The sequence below is a fragment of the Mchenga conophoros genome, linkage group LG3 (assembly GCF_057382185.1).
Source record: "Mchenga conophoros isolate Kocher_MC1m ecotype Shallow Benthic linkage group LG3, M_conophoros_male_GT1.1, whole genome shotgun sequence".
Lineage (NCBI taxonomy): Eukaryota > Metazoa > Chordata > Actinopteri > Cichliformes > Cichlidae > Mchenga > Mchenga conophoros.
The window spans coordinates 28,093,965-28,108,911 of record NC_140528.1 but is presented as its reverse complement, the minus strand read 5'-3'; the positions used below and the strand labels follow the sequence as shown (position 1 = coordinate 28,108,911).

The following is a 14,947-nucleotide window of genomic DNA, read 5'->3' as shown; positions in this document are numbered from 1 at the left end:
CAACTTCTTATCTTGTGTGCGATTTTTATTTTGACAGCGAATGCGCACCTGCGAACCACTTATGTGCAGCCCCGGTTATATAGCTCGTCATGTTGCAGCCACAGAAATTCTTTTGTCCATGAAACCATAAAGCTGCACTTTCTTTTTGCCTTATAGTCTGATTTGTCATAACTTTTCCGTTTTGTGGTAAGCTTTTCTTTGGCTGTCACTTCTTCACCCTGACCTGTCTTATTTGGCTCAGCAGAACTGAAATATATATCCTGCTGCTTTTACACACGGACTCACATAACGCTCAGTGATTCTCTGCGCGATCAACCTCTCACATGTTTAAGCTGCGGGAGATTTCACTTGTCATGTTTGCATAGTAAGCTAACGATTGATAAGACGATGTCAGAGGAATTGGTGCACAAATTATCATCACTCACAGATCAGTGCTGTCGCTCTCTATACACAGGTCGGGCGATTGCAAAGTGAAAGCAAAAAACAAGCGCGAATTCAAACGCGATTTCAATATGTCACATATTGACAGTGGCTCACCGATGCCAATGACATAAATATCCAATCTGTTGCCAAATGTAATAGCAGTGTTTCACACTATGCAATAAAGATGCTGGTAGTTGCGGTAAAGGTCCGACAGGCAATTTTCATAACTATCCGCCATTGCCTTTTCCTCTGACCTCGTGTTTATGCTCTTTTCCCCATGCACTAGCGATCAAGTCAATTCGAAGGATGCAGCCCCTGAATTTGGACACAGCTAATATTTAGCAAATCGCGCATGCTAGTTTAACTTGCATTACTGTGAGAGGCCGAATGCTTAAAATAAAAGGAGAGAGAAAGAAAGAAAGAAAAAATGCAAATGATAATAAAAAAAGTGAACAAAGACCATGTCTTGCAATAACCGTCATTTAAAACCAAAGTGAATGCTAACAGAGCTAGGTAGAAGTTCAATGAGACAACCATACTAGCTTTAGCTAACTTCATTTACTTTGAAAGTGAATTACAAACGTGTTAAATATTGAATTAAACATATCAATAACCGCTAAAAACACTATAAGACTAACTGCAAAAACGGGTAAAAAAAAGAAAAACAATGAAGTGGAAATGCTAATAATAGTATAAATATACCCAGAGCGGATTATAAATCAGGTATTAGACGGTACCGATTGGCACCGTCTAATACCAGATTTTCACTGTATTTGCTCCACTCCCGCTGTCTAATGACAACTTACACATTTGGAATTAAAAACATTGTTAAACAATTAATGGACAGAACAACTTCGTTTGACTAAGATATTTTGAGTTATTTATTACTTACCTGTATTGTGGAAGATTCCGCAGAGGGAAATGGCAGTCCACTGAACACATATAATTTCTCCGCGTTCCCGCCTCTTCACTTTTGGGAAGTTTGAGCATGCGCACTAGGCATCGGTTTTAGAGTTGTTGATTTAAAATAATTACATTTAATTGAACTGAAGAATGCAAATCTAGTTCATTAAACTTTTTGTTATTTTATGTTAAACCAACAACTGATAATGATTTAAAAACCTAAACTCAATATGTTCATGTTAAATAGACAAATGTCTATTGAATTAATCAAACAACGGCCTTAGTTGACTTTTTTGAGTGTAGAGTTATTTATATATTTTTCTTTGCTTCAGTGTGCATCTACAATGTAGAAAGCATTACAATAAAAAAAAAAAACACTGAATGAGAAGGTGTGTCAAAACCTTTCACTGGTAGTGATGTCCACAGATATCAGTGCTAGTTCATTCTAGTTTTTAAATGATTTCTGTCTTCCAGGTGTTGTCCAGAGGAGCTGTCACCATGCAAGGACAAACACGGATTCAAGTGCAAGATAGATCAGGTAAAATTCCCATATTTCCACAAATGCCACAGCCAAGCATTGACGTTGGTCTGTTTTGTTGATCTGTGGATGCATGTTTGGACCTGTGTTTCAGTGAATGAGGGCCAGGTGTCCTTTAAAGTCAGAGTGTCTCCTGAGATGGCTCCAGAGTTCCAGGTTGTGGCTTATGCCGTCCTGCCAAGTGAGGATGTAATTGCCCACAGTGCTGACTTCTCTACTGACAAATGCTTCAGCAACAAGGTGAGTGTAATTCTAGAGGTGTGCTGTGTGTTTGGTGTCTGCAGTCATGCCATGTCGTTCAAATCAAAGTCATCTCCAGGATTTCTAGCATATACTGGTTGTTGTGGACTGGTTGTTGCACAGCTGTTTCTACTCTACCTGGGGACTCAAATTGCTTCTTTATATGACCTCATGACCCGCTCACTCCCATTTATACAAGCACTTTTTCAATGATGATGCAAGTCCTACCTATCTAACACTGACACAGTGTTCATACAGTGTCCAACGTGGGCTACAGCCATCACATGGGACTCATGATTTGTCACTCACCACAGTGAAGCAGCTCATTTAGCCAGCAGTGAGTGGGGAGTTATCACAGTCACTAAACTTCTATGGGTGTTTTGTGTGTGTCAGGTGTCAGTGGAGTTTTCACCGTCTTCAGCCGTCCCAGGTGAAGAGACCAACATGCAGGTGACGGCCCTGCCACGTTCTCTGTGTGGTGTGAGCGCCATCGACAAGAGCGTTCTCATCAAGGAGCCTGGGAAGACTCTGGATGCAGATAAGGTAACTGCTGATATTAACACCAGTGAGGTGGACACATCCCTTATTTCCAGAGCCCGTAGTGTCGTGAGTTACCAGCAGCTCATGCCTTCGCTCTGGTACTTGTGTCCTGATAAGTATTCTTTGGGCAGTCGTACATTCAACTGTTTTAAACAGTCAAATGCTGAGTTTGTCTTAAAGCAAACTGGTATAAAAAATACAAGGTTACAAATGCATGTGTCTGTGATGACAGTCTTTCTAGCGAGTAAGTAAGTACCATGCTTGTTGCTCATGTGGTTGCAATATTTTAATCTTATAAAATTAATTCCTTTTGAGCAAATTAATATTTCAGCATGGAGATAAATCCAGGATCATGACTTTTTTAGCAAATAATTCAACCATGCAAACAAGTGCATCACCTGCCAGTCACTGTCTGCTTTACTTGAGAAGAATTTAACTTTGCATCAAAACTGCTCAAATACGCGAGTATTTGTTGATGTTAAACGTACAGCAAAACCTGGAAAAAGTGAGACTTAGTGAGTTTAAGGAGCTACAGCTTCAAATGGAGAACACTTACTGTAGCCATATAAGTCACTAAGAACGATGTGGTGTTTATAGTAAAATTGTAGAACTTCTGTAAGATTTGGTGAACAGATACTTCAACTATAACACCTCATGTCTGCGGACACTTACTGCTGACTTAATCTTTTTTTTTTCAGAATTCTTCTTAGATAATCTAGCAATTCATTTGAACCTAATCTGTACTCATATTTACATGTAAGAGTTAAAAAACACATGTGGATCAAATGTGACCAGGCAGGCAGGAGCTTTTGCTGAACTGCACTTTTCTTTTCAGATATTTGACTTGCTCCCACTCAAGAAATCCTCAGGTATCCCGTATGAGGTTGATGATGCTACAGAATGCCTTAATGTGAGACCAAAAAGATATGTTTTGCCGCACCCCAGTCAAGAGCAAAATGACGCCTATGCAGTTTTCCAGGTAAAATACAAGTATATCTGTGAGTCCGTCAAACATAACGTAAATACAATAGTTTTTGTTGTTGCACCAGTTTTTGCTGATCTTTGTGTGCTGCTGAAATATGTAGAAAGTCGGACTGAAGATGGCGACAAACTTGGTTTTTCGATTGCCTTCATGCCTCAAGTTCAAAGGAAAAGTCTACCGTGATAGCTATCTTGTCTCCTCCGGTGAATCATTCACTTGTTTGTGTTGTGTCTGGCTATAAATTTTCTTTGTATTTACCAAAAAGAAAACACGTAATTATTTTTTCTCTTTTTATTTAGTTATACTTCCCCTGTCTAGACAATATTCTATTCAACTAAGTAGTCCTGGTCTGGAATCTGCTGGGCAGCTTCCTCCTGAAGCTGCACCAATAGAGACAGCTCGCTCTTTCTTCCCTGAGACGTGGATCTGGGATCTGGTGGAAGTTGGGTAAGTATCTGTTGTGAAGAGATCTGGTGCATATTCCATTTTAAAAAGTTTATACGATCACATTTAGAAACCCATGTGAACTTTCTGCTGTGTCTTTGCACACATGAAAAACATGAAAATAGAGTAATTGTGAGTTTTTTCTTGAGCATGTTTTGATGCTTCATCCTGATGTTTTGTCATATTTAAAGTTTGGTGGGATATATTATTTCACTGTCATCAGCAACGTGGAGCTCTTTTACTTTGTCAATGCAACATATACAAGTCATTCACACTGCAGGATGTAACTACACTGTTATACAAGTAATTTACAGACATAAAAACATGTTTGATTATGTTACAGAATATGTTTGTGTGTATCTGCTGCTTCAGAGACGATGGAAAAAGGGGCGTGTCCCTGACTGTCCCAGACACCATCACCACCTGGGAGACGGAGGCTTTCTGTTTGTCCTCTCAGGGTTTTGGTTTGGCTCCTCGTAAAGAAATGAAAGTCTTCCAACCTTTCTTCCTTGAACTCACCATGCCCTACTCCATCATCCGGGGGGAGCACTTTGAACTGAGGGCGACTGTCTTTAACTACCTGACCAGCTGCATCATGGTAATGAATGATTAAAGTGTTTAGATACATGTCTGTTCATAGCCAAGGAAAGCCATACTGAAAACATGACTTTCTAAGCAAAATTTATATCATAGTTATTAAAATACAATAGAAAATATCTTTTCTTTGGCAATATAACCATGCAGGATGCAGGCCGTTCTTGAAGGGCCCCTGCTCACCAACACCTGCAAGCTCACCTGCAAGCACAGACACCAGGATTGGCCAATCACATGTCTTTACACTACCAGCCCTCCTCTAGCTTTCTTTGTGCGCTCATGCACCTTGTAGAACAGAGTTTAGTGTGGAGGCTGTAAGAAAACAGATGGAGGGAAACGATTAGGAAGGGAGTGATTAAAGTATCCAAGTAAAATGAAGGTCTACTTTGATCATGAGTTCATAACATCAAACTTGTGCATTTGTTTAGATGCTTAGAAATGTGTTCACATTTGAACTCAGCTTTAAACGTAGCCATGTCTGTGTTCCTCGTACAGGTTACTGTCACTCCTGGGCCGTCCTCAGATTACACCCTCACGCCTCTCTCTGGTGATCTGTACACATCCTGTTTGTGTGCCAACGAGCGCAAGACCCTCAGGTGGACCATGATCCCAACAGCCTTAGGTGAGAATCAGGCTTTGGTCCTCCACACTGCCAGGAAACCGCTGTGTGGCAGGCTGAGTACACATCCTGTTTGTGTGCCAGCGAGCACAGTTGAAAATTGAGGTAAAGCAAGACTATAAACCCCTGTGTTGGGAGTGGGGCAGAAAGAATTATTAGTTGTGTCTCAATTCCTAGGCTGCATCCTTCAGAGGACCCAGCCTTCGCGGTCTATGTGGGTCGGGTCTTTAGAAGGTCGGGTAGACCGGAAGTGCCAGGTTGTGAAATTGGACGGTCTAGCCTTCAGATTCGCATCACTGCCGTCTCGGTGGAGTTTAATAAACTCACCTGTCTTCTCCTTGCTATCTAAAATATAACAGGACACTGGAGTAAATTCTCGACCATCTCACGTTTCTGATTAATCAGTTTTCTGTCTGACGCTTATTCAGCTGTGTGAAAACTGTAACTTTAATCTCAGCCAAACCGATTTACTCGGGAACAAATAAAACACTGAAAAAAGCCAAACAATAACAGTTTTAAGTTATCTAAATGACTTATAGCCAAAGACAGCGGTGATCTCTTACCAGGCTCTAGTGAGGCTTGACCTCCCGGTCAGCTATCGAGCAGGTGGGTCCGAAAACGTCGAAGCACTTTTGCAAATATGTGATATCTTGATAAACCGAGCAGATATTTGAAGTTTACATAGCTACATTCTCTCCTGAAAATATGTTAAAAGTTTATTTTGTGACCCAAAAAGAGTAATAAGAATAATATTAAAAAAACGTAGTAGCGGCCGCCATTGTTGGAAACTGGAATGCGCTATGAATTCTGGGATAGTTTGGGCCACCCATCCTTCAAATCTTGGGAAATGAAGGATACATTTTTCGCCGCATTTGGAGCAGCCTTTGAATTTGGACAGCCTTCAGCGTGTAGCTGTGACGTAATCGGCCTTCAAATGTGGCCTCAGGAGGATGTGGCCCCTGAATTGGGACACAGCTATTGGGTCTACAAGGCCTAGATTTCCCACTTCTATCCTTCCACTCTGAGAGTAGAAGCTGCCTCCATCCTCATGGTTTACTCAATGCAGCTGTCTTAACTAATTATAAATCATTCTGTAACCTGCCTTTCAATTCTCATCAATTATTTCCATTATGTATGCTTCCCTTGGACAGTATATATAATGATATATAATACAAAAGACTGCTTGCAGTTTCATTTCCATCCAAATGATTTATATCTTAATCAGTTAGTGAAGTCAGACGCAACAAATTATGTATTATTGTAGGGTCTACCTTACAATTCAATTCAATTCAATTCAATTTTATTTCTATAGCGCCAAATCACAACAAAAGTCGCCTCAAGGCGCTTCATAGATACAGAGAAAAACCCAACAATCATATGACCCCCTATGAGCAAGCACTTTGGCGACAGTGGGAAGGAAAAACTCCCTTTTAACAGGAAGAAACCTCCGGCAGAACCAGGCTCAGGGAGGGGCGGGGCCATCTGCTGTGATTGGTTGGGGTGAGAGATGGAAGACAGGATAAAGACATGCTGTGGAAGAGAGACAGAGGTTAATAACAGATATGATTCAATGCAGAGAGGTCTATTAATACATAGTGAGTGAGAAAGGTGACTGGAAAGGAAAAACTCAATGCATCATGGGAATCCCCGGCAGCCTACAATACAATATAAAGCACCTCGAGAAGAATGTTGTTGTGATTTAGCGCTGTATAAATAAAATTGAATTTAGCTACAGGCATGTGTTAAGGATGACCTGCAGTTTTCTAAATTCAGCCAAATTGACATTATTGTATGTGGCCCTAAAAGTGTCAGAAGCATCGTCTCTTACTAGATACTTTTTATGATTTACATTACTGCCTCCAGCAGGACCCTGAAATTATTTTGGACTATTTATTTTCTAGCTCATGTTTCTCACACCTGATGCAGTAAAATTTTCAGTTAGATGTTATCTTTGATTTAGAACCAACATTAAATCTAGAGATCTAGATTTAGATCTAGTGTGATCACAGTTAACCGCCTCCTTTTGTCCCAACACATTTCCTTCTAGTTTCTACAAAATCTGTAAAATAACCTCGGTAACCTTTATTTTAATGGAGAGACGAAGAAGGTGACCTGTGCTGCTGCTTTTAGGGGCTGTGAACGTGACTGTGTCTGCTGAGGCCGTAGCGTCCCATGTGTCATGTGATAATGAGGTTGTGAGCGTACCAGACAGAGGTCGCATCGACGTGGTCACCAAATCTCTCATAGTGAAGGTCAGTGTCATAAATACGAGACGAGAAAAAACATTTTTACTCATAAAATTTAAATTGTTACTCATTTTAAAGACACTTTTCCTCAGGCTGAGGGAAGTGAGACGACAAAGACGTACAACTGGCTTCTTTGTCCAAAAGGTCAGTGTGATGTCCATCAGCAACACCAGTTAAATAATGTCAGCAAACAAATGACCTAAATTAGCAGTGGAGTGCACTGTGTACATAAAATGTGCCAAATTTTCATCTTTTACTTTCACAAAATGTAACGATATGTGCTGAAGATCAGGCCACCTGGTGACTTTGGACAGTAACTCTGTTGTAGTCGTGACTTCCTGATTGGACTTTTGTTGTGTCTGTACACAGGAAGCCCGCTGACGGAGGAAGCAGAGATACATCTGCCTGAGAATGTGATAGAAGGATCTGCCCGCACTTCTGTATCAGTCCTGGGTAAACCTCATCATTTCATCTCAATTTTGATTCAGCCAAATAAAAATATGGCAGGTTAAAGCTTTGTTAAAAAGGCAAATTACTAAAACAACAGAAAATAAAAGAGACGTCATGTTCAAGTAAAAGTAAAAACCGTATTCAGCTTTTAAAAGATGATTTCATTTATAGATAGACCCACGTCTTCCTGGCCTTGTGTGAAAAAGAAATGGACCCCAAAAAGGCTGTTTGTGCCATTCTGTGCAGGAAGAACTGCAGTCTAGCTTTAGTCATAAGTGTGTTTGAAACGCTGAGTTTTGGCCCAGTCACACCAGAGAGTTTTCCAGCGCAATCGTTCTGGTCATGCAGAATCATGTCAGTAGGATTTAAGTCCAGATTTTGACTCGACCACTTTCTGGCGTCCTGGATCATTTTCCATCTTAACCCTCTGGGGTCGACGTATGTGCCGACACGTCAAAATCACATGACCAATTTAAGACGACACAGCTACAAGATAGTGAGGGGATTTCTTTCTCTTGTTGGAGAAACGGCTCTTTCGGCTCGGCGCATTAAAAAGAGCCGGGACTTTCAGCTCCCAACCGGCTCTTCAGGTTGTTTTGTTGCTTTAATTAATTTATTATCAACAGCAAAATAAAATCATGCACAAAAGAAATTACTAATGTGAAAAAAAAAAACATGGATTTATTTATATGTTTATATATTGCGTGCTTTGTGGCCCCTAGAGACAATGAACAAAGTCCAAAACACATTTCTAGCGTTAACTGACCTTCAAAACAGAGCTACCTAGATCACTTAAATTACACAATTGAAATCATATATGTATTGTTCGTGTATTTATACACAAGCACTCATATATATTCAAATAATTTAAAAAAAATGTTCTTTTACCTGTTACTACCACACACCAAATCCGGTTGTTGGTACTTGCTGGCTTGTGTAGGTAACAAAAGCTCAACACTGCGCCCAGCATCCTGGAGCCCTTCTGTTGTGTTTTTACGTGTTTCTGAGTTTTTAAGTGTTTTGGACTTTGTACTCTTTTTTGTCTCTAGGGGCTACAATAAATATACTTTTATTTATTCACTCCACATAAAATGTAATAAATAAATAAATACAGAATCACATTTCAACTTTTAACTATTTACATTTTCAGCTTTTTCCTTTTAAACAAATTTAAAGTGAAACAACACAAAACACTGCAAACCTACGCCACACAGCCCCAGAGCATCACACAGTTGGTATGATGTTCTTTCTATGAAATGATGCGTCACTTTTAAGCCAAATGCAACAAAACTCAAAACGTTTTCTCTTCAGTCCATATAATATTCTCCCAAATATCTTGTGGAGCATGGAGATGTTTTTTAGCTAATGTGAGATAAGCTTTTGTGTTCTTCTTGGTCAGCAGTGGTTTTGTCCATGAATGCTGTTTTTGCCCCGTCTCCTTTGTATTGTTGAATCGTAAACTCTGACCTTTACAGAGGAAGGCAAGGCCTTCAGTTCTGGGTGTTGTTGGGATTCACTTGACTTTTTCGGTGAGTCGTCGATGTGCTTATGGAGTAATTTCTGCCACATCTTTTCTAGTTTTCTCAGTTGGTGGATAATGGGTTCCAACATGGTGCACTGGCGCTCCAAAGCTGTAGAAATTGTTTTTAATCCTGTCCAAACTGATAGATCTCAAGACTTCTCGCCTATTTTTGAATTTCTTTTGGTCATGGCAACGACGTGTTTCTTCTGGACGTCTTTTAGCCTGCTTCCCTTTTATCAAACAGATTGTACTTGAGTGATTTCTTGGTCCAGCAGCTCTGGCCTTAATCAGGCCTGGGTCTGGTTGGTGAAATGAAACTCAGTCTTCCCAGAAATATTTGGTTAATCTCAGTCAATCTACGATTTTCAGTTTGGATGTTTTTTCGCTCAGCAAATGAAATCATCATTTAAAATTGCATATTGAAGTATTCAGGTTATCTCTGCCCAATAATACAAAGTTGTTTTACGTTAGTTTTAGTGAATCAGTGTTTTTGATCAGGTGACATCCTCGGCCGGGCTCTGAAGAACCTGGATGGATTGCTGCAGATGCCGTATGGATGTGGGGAGCAGAACATGGCTCTCCTGGCCCCCAACATCTACATCCTCCACTACCTGAAAGGCACACAGCAGCTCACCGCAGCCATCATGGAAAAAGCTACTAACTTCCTCACCAGTGGCAAGTTTTTATTGTTTCCTCTAAGAAGGAAATCATTTGAATCACTTCAACACACACGGTTCAAGAAACAAGCCGACAGGAGGCAGAACATTAGCCACAGCTCTTGGTCAAATGTGTCATTTTCCTCATCTGTCAGCAAGAGTCATTGAATTTCCCAAATCTCGATGTACACATGCAGATCCATAAACAAATGGAGTCCAATCATCACCATAGCAACAATGTCTCGATCATGGCGTCTCTGTTGTTACAGGATACCAAAGACAGCTCAACTACAAAAGTGCTGACGGTGCTTACACCACATTTGGAACAGGACCAGGAAACACTTGGTGAGAACATCACTGATCAAACATGTCACAAACCAGAGAGGTTACACTGGTTTTTAAATATCCCACCAAACAGAAGACGTTTCTTGAAGTTTGACTACCCATTAATAACATAAACATGTCTACCTCTAATACTTAAAATAATTCTCCATTTAATCCTTTGACTAAGCCAACATTAACAATACCTTTTGGTTAATACTGTGTAATTTAGTAGGTAGGAAGGAGTATTAGAGCCACATAAAAATGTTATTGATCATTATTAGAATAAAGTCGAATTTTAAAGCTTAAAGTTATTTTACTTTAAGAAAAAGTCTAAATACTATTTCAATAATAAAGTCTTAATACTGTTTTGTGAAAAAAGTCAAATTCAAATCTAAGAAAACAGTTGAAATGATTGTTGTTTCAAACGACTGCTATACCCTGTATAAAATGCCTTGAGTAGATGTAGTGAAATCAATCAGTGGTCTTGTGATACAGCATAGATCCTCTTTATTCCACGAGCGTGGAACCATCGGTATCCTTGCATCTGTACATTAGCAGCCATTTCCTTTTATACAAATTTAACCACATGCAGCTTTCTGCACCACTTTCTGCTTTTCAGTGTACTTATACTTACTGCCACGCTGTTTTTATTGCTACAATGACATCAGTTCCTTCCTTGTTACTAAAACTGAGTCTGAAGTACGATTTCACTAATTCAGAGGGGAAAGCAACCGTGGCAGTTTGTCCTGAAATAACTGTGATATCCACATTTCTGCTTTTGTCTCAAAATACATTTTCAAATTTAACCTTGAAATTTCAACTTTATTTTCAAAATGATCAGTATTTCTTTCTCTTAATGTGACCTCGCAGCCAAACATTTCCATCATTGTAAGACGTGTAAGTGTTGTTTTCTTTCTGTCAGGCTGACTGCGTTTGTGGTAAGAAGTTTTGCCAAAGCTCAGTCTTTCATCTTTATTGATCCCAGAAAGATCGAAGAGTCTAAGACCTGGCTGCAACATAAACAACAAGAAAATGGCTGTTTTGAAAAGTCTGGGAAACTCTTCCACAACGGAATGAAGGTAACCTGCAGTTCTTCGCTGTTAGACTGTGGAAACAGCCTCCAGTCTGGATTTAACAAATTTTATTAATAATGTCATGCATACATGGAAAACACTGTACTACATACTGTAATAGCTCACATCAGTATATTCTATTATTTTATTCAAGAAATAATTTCCATACATCTTGTTCCATTCACAGCAGCACTGCTTTCTATGTAGCATTCACACATATTTATAGAAAATACAAAGTATGCACTAGAGACCAACTTGGGATTAGTATATTGCCCACAAATATTTGGCATGCAGGCTGGAGCAGCGGGGAATCAAACCACCAACCTTCTGATTACTAGATGACTACACAAACTGTTTATAAGGTTGGGGAAACCTGAGGTGAAGAAACATCCATCTCACTGGAAATACAATGTCCAGATGAACAAAATCAACTTCCCGTTCATCTCTTTAGCTGGATGTTTGAACATGCATCAAGACATTGATGATACTAAAACCACATGCAGCTGAAAATCATTTTCATGACTTCATATCCCTGAATGTTGGTGCACTGATGATAAAGTGTCTATGATGTCTTCTGTTGACAGGGTGGTGTATCTGATGAAGTGACTCTCAGTGCGTACGTTACTGCCGCCTTCTTGGAAATGAATACATCCCAACATGTGAGTAGAGTCAAAGAATATCAAGGTATTCAACAAAAAAAGGAGTAGAGTTTGTGCTGCTGAGCCATGGAGTTAGGTTTAACCAGCAGTCTAGCACCCTGCTGGTATGTGCTGGATTGTCTCTGGGGCATCTTTACACAGCCTGCACCTGGGGTCTTGCCTGGTGTGATAGACCCCAGCCTCTATGGATCTTGTACTCAGAGCTTGTTCCTGTGCTGCCATGATTAGTGCCTCTGTGCTGTCTTTCAGTCCAGCGTTGTCCAGCCACTGGTAGGATTTCTGGGTATCATCTACTTCCTCTATCTGCTGGTGGTACATACTGTGCAGGGGCCTGTCCTTCCATGATGGTTCCTCGCCTTCCTCCTCTTTCTTGAGTTTCTGCTGGCTGAGGTATTCACTGAGCACGCTGTCAGTTGGAGCCATCTTCCTCGTACTCGTGAATATTCGTTGTTTCATCTTGGAATGTGGTGCTGACACTCACCAGTCCCTGGCCTCCTTCCTTCCATTTAGCATGCTGGACTTGGGGTGAAACCCTCTATGCATGGTTAGGAACTTTCTTGTCTTGATGTCAGTGGCTTCTATCTCCTCCTTTTGCCAGCTTATTATCCCAGCAGGGTACCTGATGACGGGCAGGGCGTAGGTTTTGATAGGCCGGATCCTGTTCTAACATTCAGCTGATTCCTCAGGATTTGCCTGACCCTCTGCAGGTACTTGGTGGTTGCAGCTTTCCCAGCAGCCTCTTTGGGGTTCCTATTTGCTTGTTGGAGTACTTGTAGCTGTCCTCTATGTCTGCAATGTTGCCTTCTAGTAGTTCGATTCCCTCAGTTCTGACTCTTTGTTACCATCCGACTACACTTCTCCAGTCCGAACGATATTCCAATGCCGTTGCTGTATATCCTGGTGGTGTGGATCAGTGAATCGATGTCTCGTTCACTCTTGACATACAGCTTGATGTCATCCACGTACAGGAGATGGCTGACAGCTGCTTCATCCCGTAGTCAGTATCCGTAGGGACAGAGCATCTCTTTGGTAAATGGTGATTGTGCTATGGGCTTGAAGTTGGCCTCTAGTGTTGTATGCCACATCCCCATTGAGTTCTTGATGAAGGCTCTTAAAGTCCTGTTGATCTTGTACAGGTCTAGGCATTCCAGGATTCAGCTGTGGGGCATTAAGTCATAGACCCTCTTGTAATCAATCCAGGCAGTCTCGGCTGATTGTTACAAGTAGCTGGTGTTTTGCACCTCTGGTATTCTTGCCAATGAGTGGGGCACAGGAACATGTGTCTGTTCATCTTAGCCACTATGATGCCTGACAGGAGCTTCCATGTGGTACTGAGGCAGGTTATTGGTCAGTAGTTGGATGGGACCGATGGGACGATCCCTTCAAGACTGTCTGGCCTAGTTGGATGGGACCGTTCCCTTCAGGATTATCCGCCCTACAGTTAGCCATTCTGGGTGTCTCTCGTCAACTAACAGCTGGTTAATTTATGCTGCCAGATGCTCATGGAGTGCAGTCAGGAAGGAACAGTGGGCTGGGGGGTCAGTTCCTTAATCGTAATTATGTAAATTCTCATGACCATTGATCAACAACCACTGACCAAAACCCACTGATCAAAGACCACTGATCAATGGCCATCAGTACCATTCACAGAGAGTTGGGGAATAGCTGCAATCACAGCATTGTAAGATAGCAAAAGATGTAACCTTAGGCCCCCTCCTCGATTCAGATATGGTCTTTCCTTTTTCACGTAAATGGCCTCCTTGACCCTACACTCAAACCAGCGTTCCTCCCTGTCCAGGATGTTACATCCTCATCATTGAAAGAGTGTCCACTGGTCTGTAGGTGTGAATAGACTGCAGAGTCCTGGCCTGACGAGGTAGCTCCTCTGTGTTGTGCTATCCTCTTAGCAAGAGGTTGTTCGATTTCCCCGATGTATAGATCCTGGCAATCCTTCTGGAACTTAACACCGTACACTATGTTACTCTGTTTGTGTCGGGGTGGAGCAGTTTTTGGCGCAGCGTGTTTTGTGGTTTAAAAGCCACAGAGACACAGTGTTTAGAAAAAAATGTGCCTCAGCTGCTCCGATACTTCTGACACATACGGGATCACTACAGGTTTTCACTTAGGCAGCAGTTGTCCTTCTCTCCTGGATCGGCTGGAGCTTAGGTTTACGGTACACATCAGCTTTTAAATGTCCTCCATTACTGATGGAAATCTCACTGTCTAAGAAGACTAACCTGACACTTTTCATATCCTCCCTTGTGAATTTGATGTGTCGTTCCACCGAGTTAATGTGATCTGTGAATTGTGGAACGTCCTGAGAATTGATTTTCACCCAGGTGTCATCCACATACCTGAACTCTCACCAGCAAGGACTGGTATCACCACCCAACCTGTACAGTGTTTTTTCAATATGTTCTTTATATTGTAAATACTACTAGCAGATTGCTCCAGTCTTTGCTTGATCTGTACTTTCCTCTAATTGCTGTGTTTTCTATTATCACGCTGATGTTTTGAGTGACTGAATCAGGAACTCTGCCTCCTATTCTTCTCACACTGGGTTTAATGAAAGAAGGTTTCTGTTTGTCCATTAAAGTTCTTTGTTGTGATCTTTTAAAGGATCCTGTGATGATCCAGAGCCTGGCTTGTCTCAAGGAGTCTCTCAGTGACCTGAGCAACACCTACACTACAGCTCTGCTGGCCTATGTGTTCACTCTGGCAGGAGACGTGGAGA

The 14,947-nt window shown here is 41.1% G+C and overlaps 1 protein-coding gene across 1 annotated transcript in view; it reads left to right on the top strand.

Annotated features, from left to right (window-relative positions):
* The window catches only part of LOC146577976 (alpha-2-macroglobulin-like), a 49,014-nt gene that overhangs the window by 31,532 nt on the left and 2,535 nt on the right, over positions 1–14,947 (top strand). The window contains exons 13-28 of the mRNA XM_085256122.1: positions 1,801–1,864; positions 1,959–2,104; positions 2,498–2,647; positions 3,480–3,623; positions 3,730–3,829; positions 3,926–4,073; positions 4,443–4,668; positions 5,160–5,286; positions 7,414–7,535; positions 7,622–7,673; positions 7,899–7,982; positions 10,000–10,176; positions 10,427–10,502; positions 11,404–11,560; positions 12,139–12,213; positions 14,833–14,947. The exon at positions 14,833–14,947 is cut by the window's right edge and continues 48 nt beyond it. Coding sequence (XP_085112248.1) covers positions 1,801–1,864; positions 1,959–2,104; positions 2,498–2,647; positions 3,480–3,623; positions 3,730–3,829; positions 3,926–4,073; positions 4,443–4,668; positions 5,160–5,286; positions 7,414–7,535; positions 7,622–7,673; positions 7,899–7,982; positions 10,000–10,176; positions 10,427–10,502; positions 11,404–11,560; positions 12,139–12,213; positions 14,833–14,947 — 1,963 coding nt within the window. The remainder of the gene's footprint in view (positions 1–1,800; positions 1,865–1,958; positions 2,105–2,497; positions 2,648–3,479; positions 3,624–3,729; positions 3,830–3,925; positions 4,074–4,442; positions 4,669–5,159; positions 5,287–7,413; positions 7,536–7,621; positions 7,674–7,898; positions 7,983–9,999; positions 10,177–10,426; positions 10,503–11,403; positions 11,561–12,138; positions 12,214–14,832) is intronic.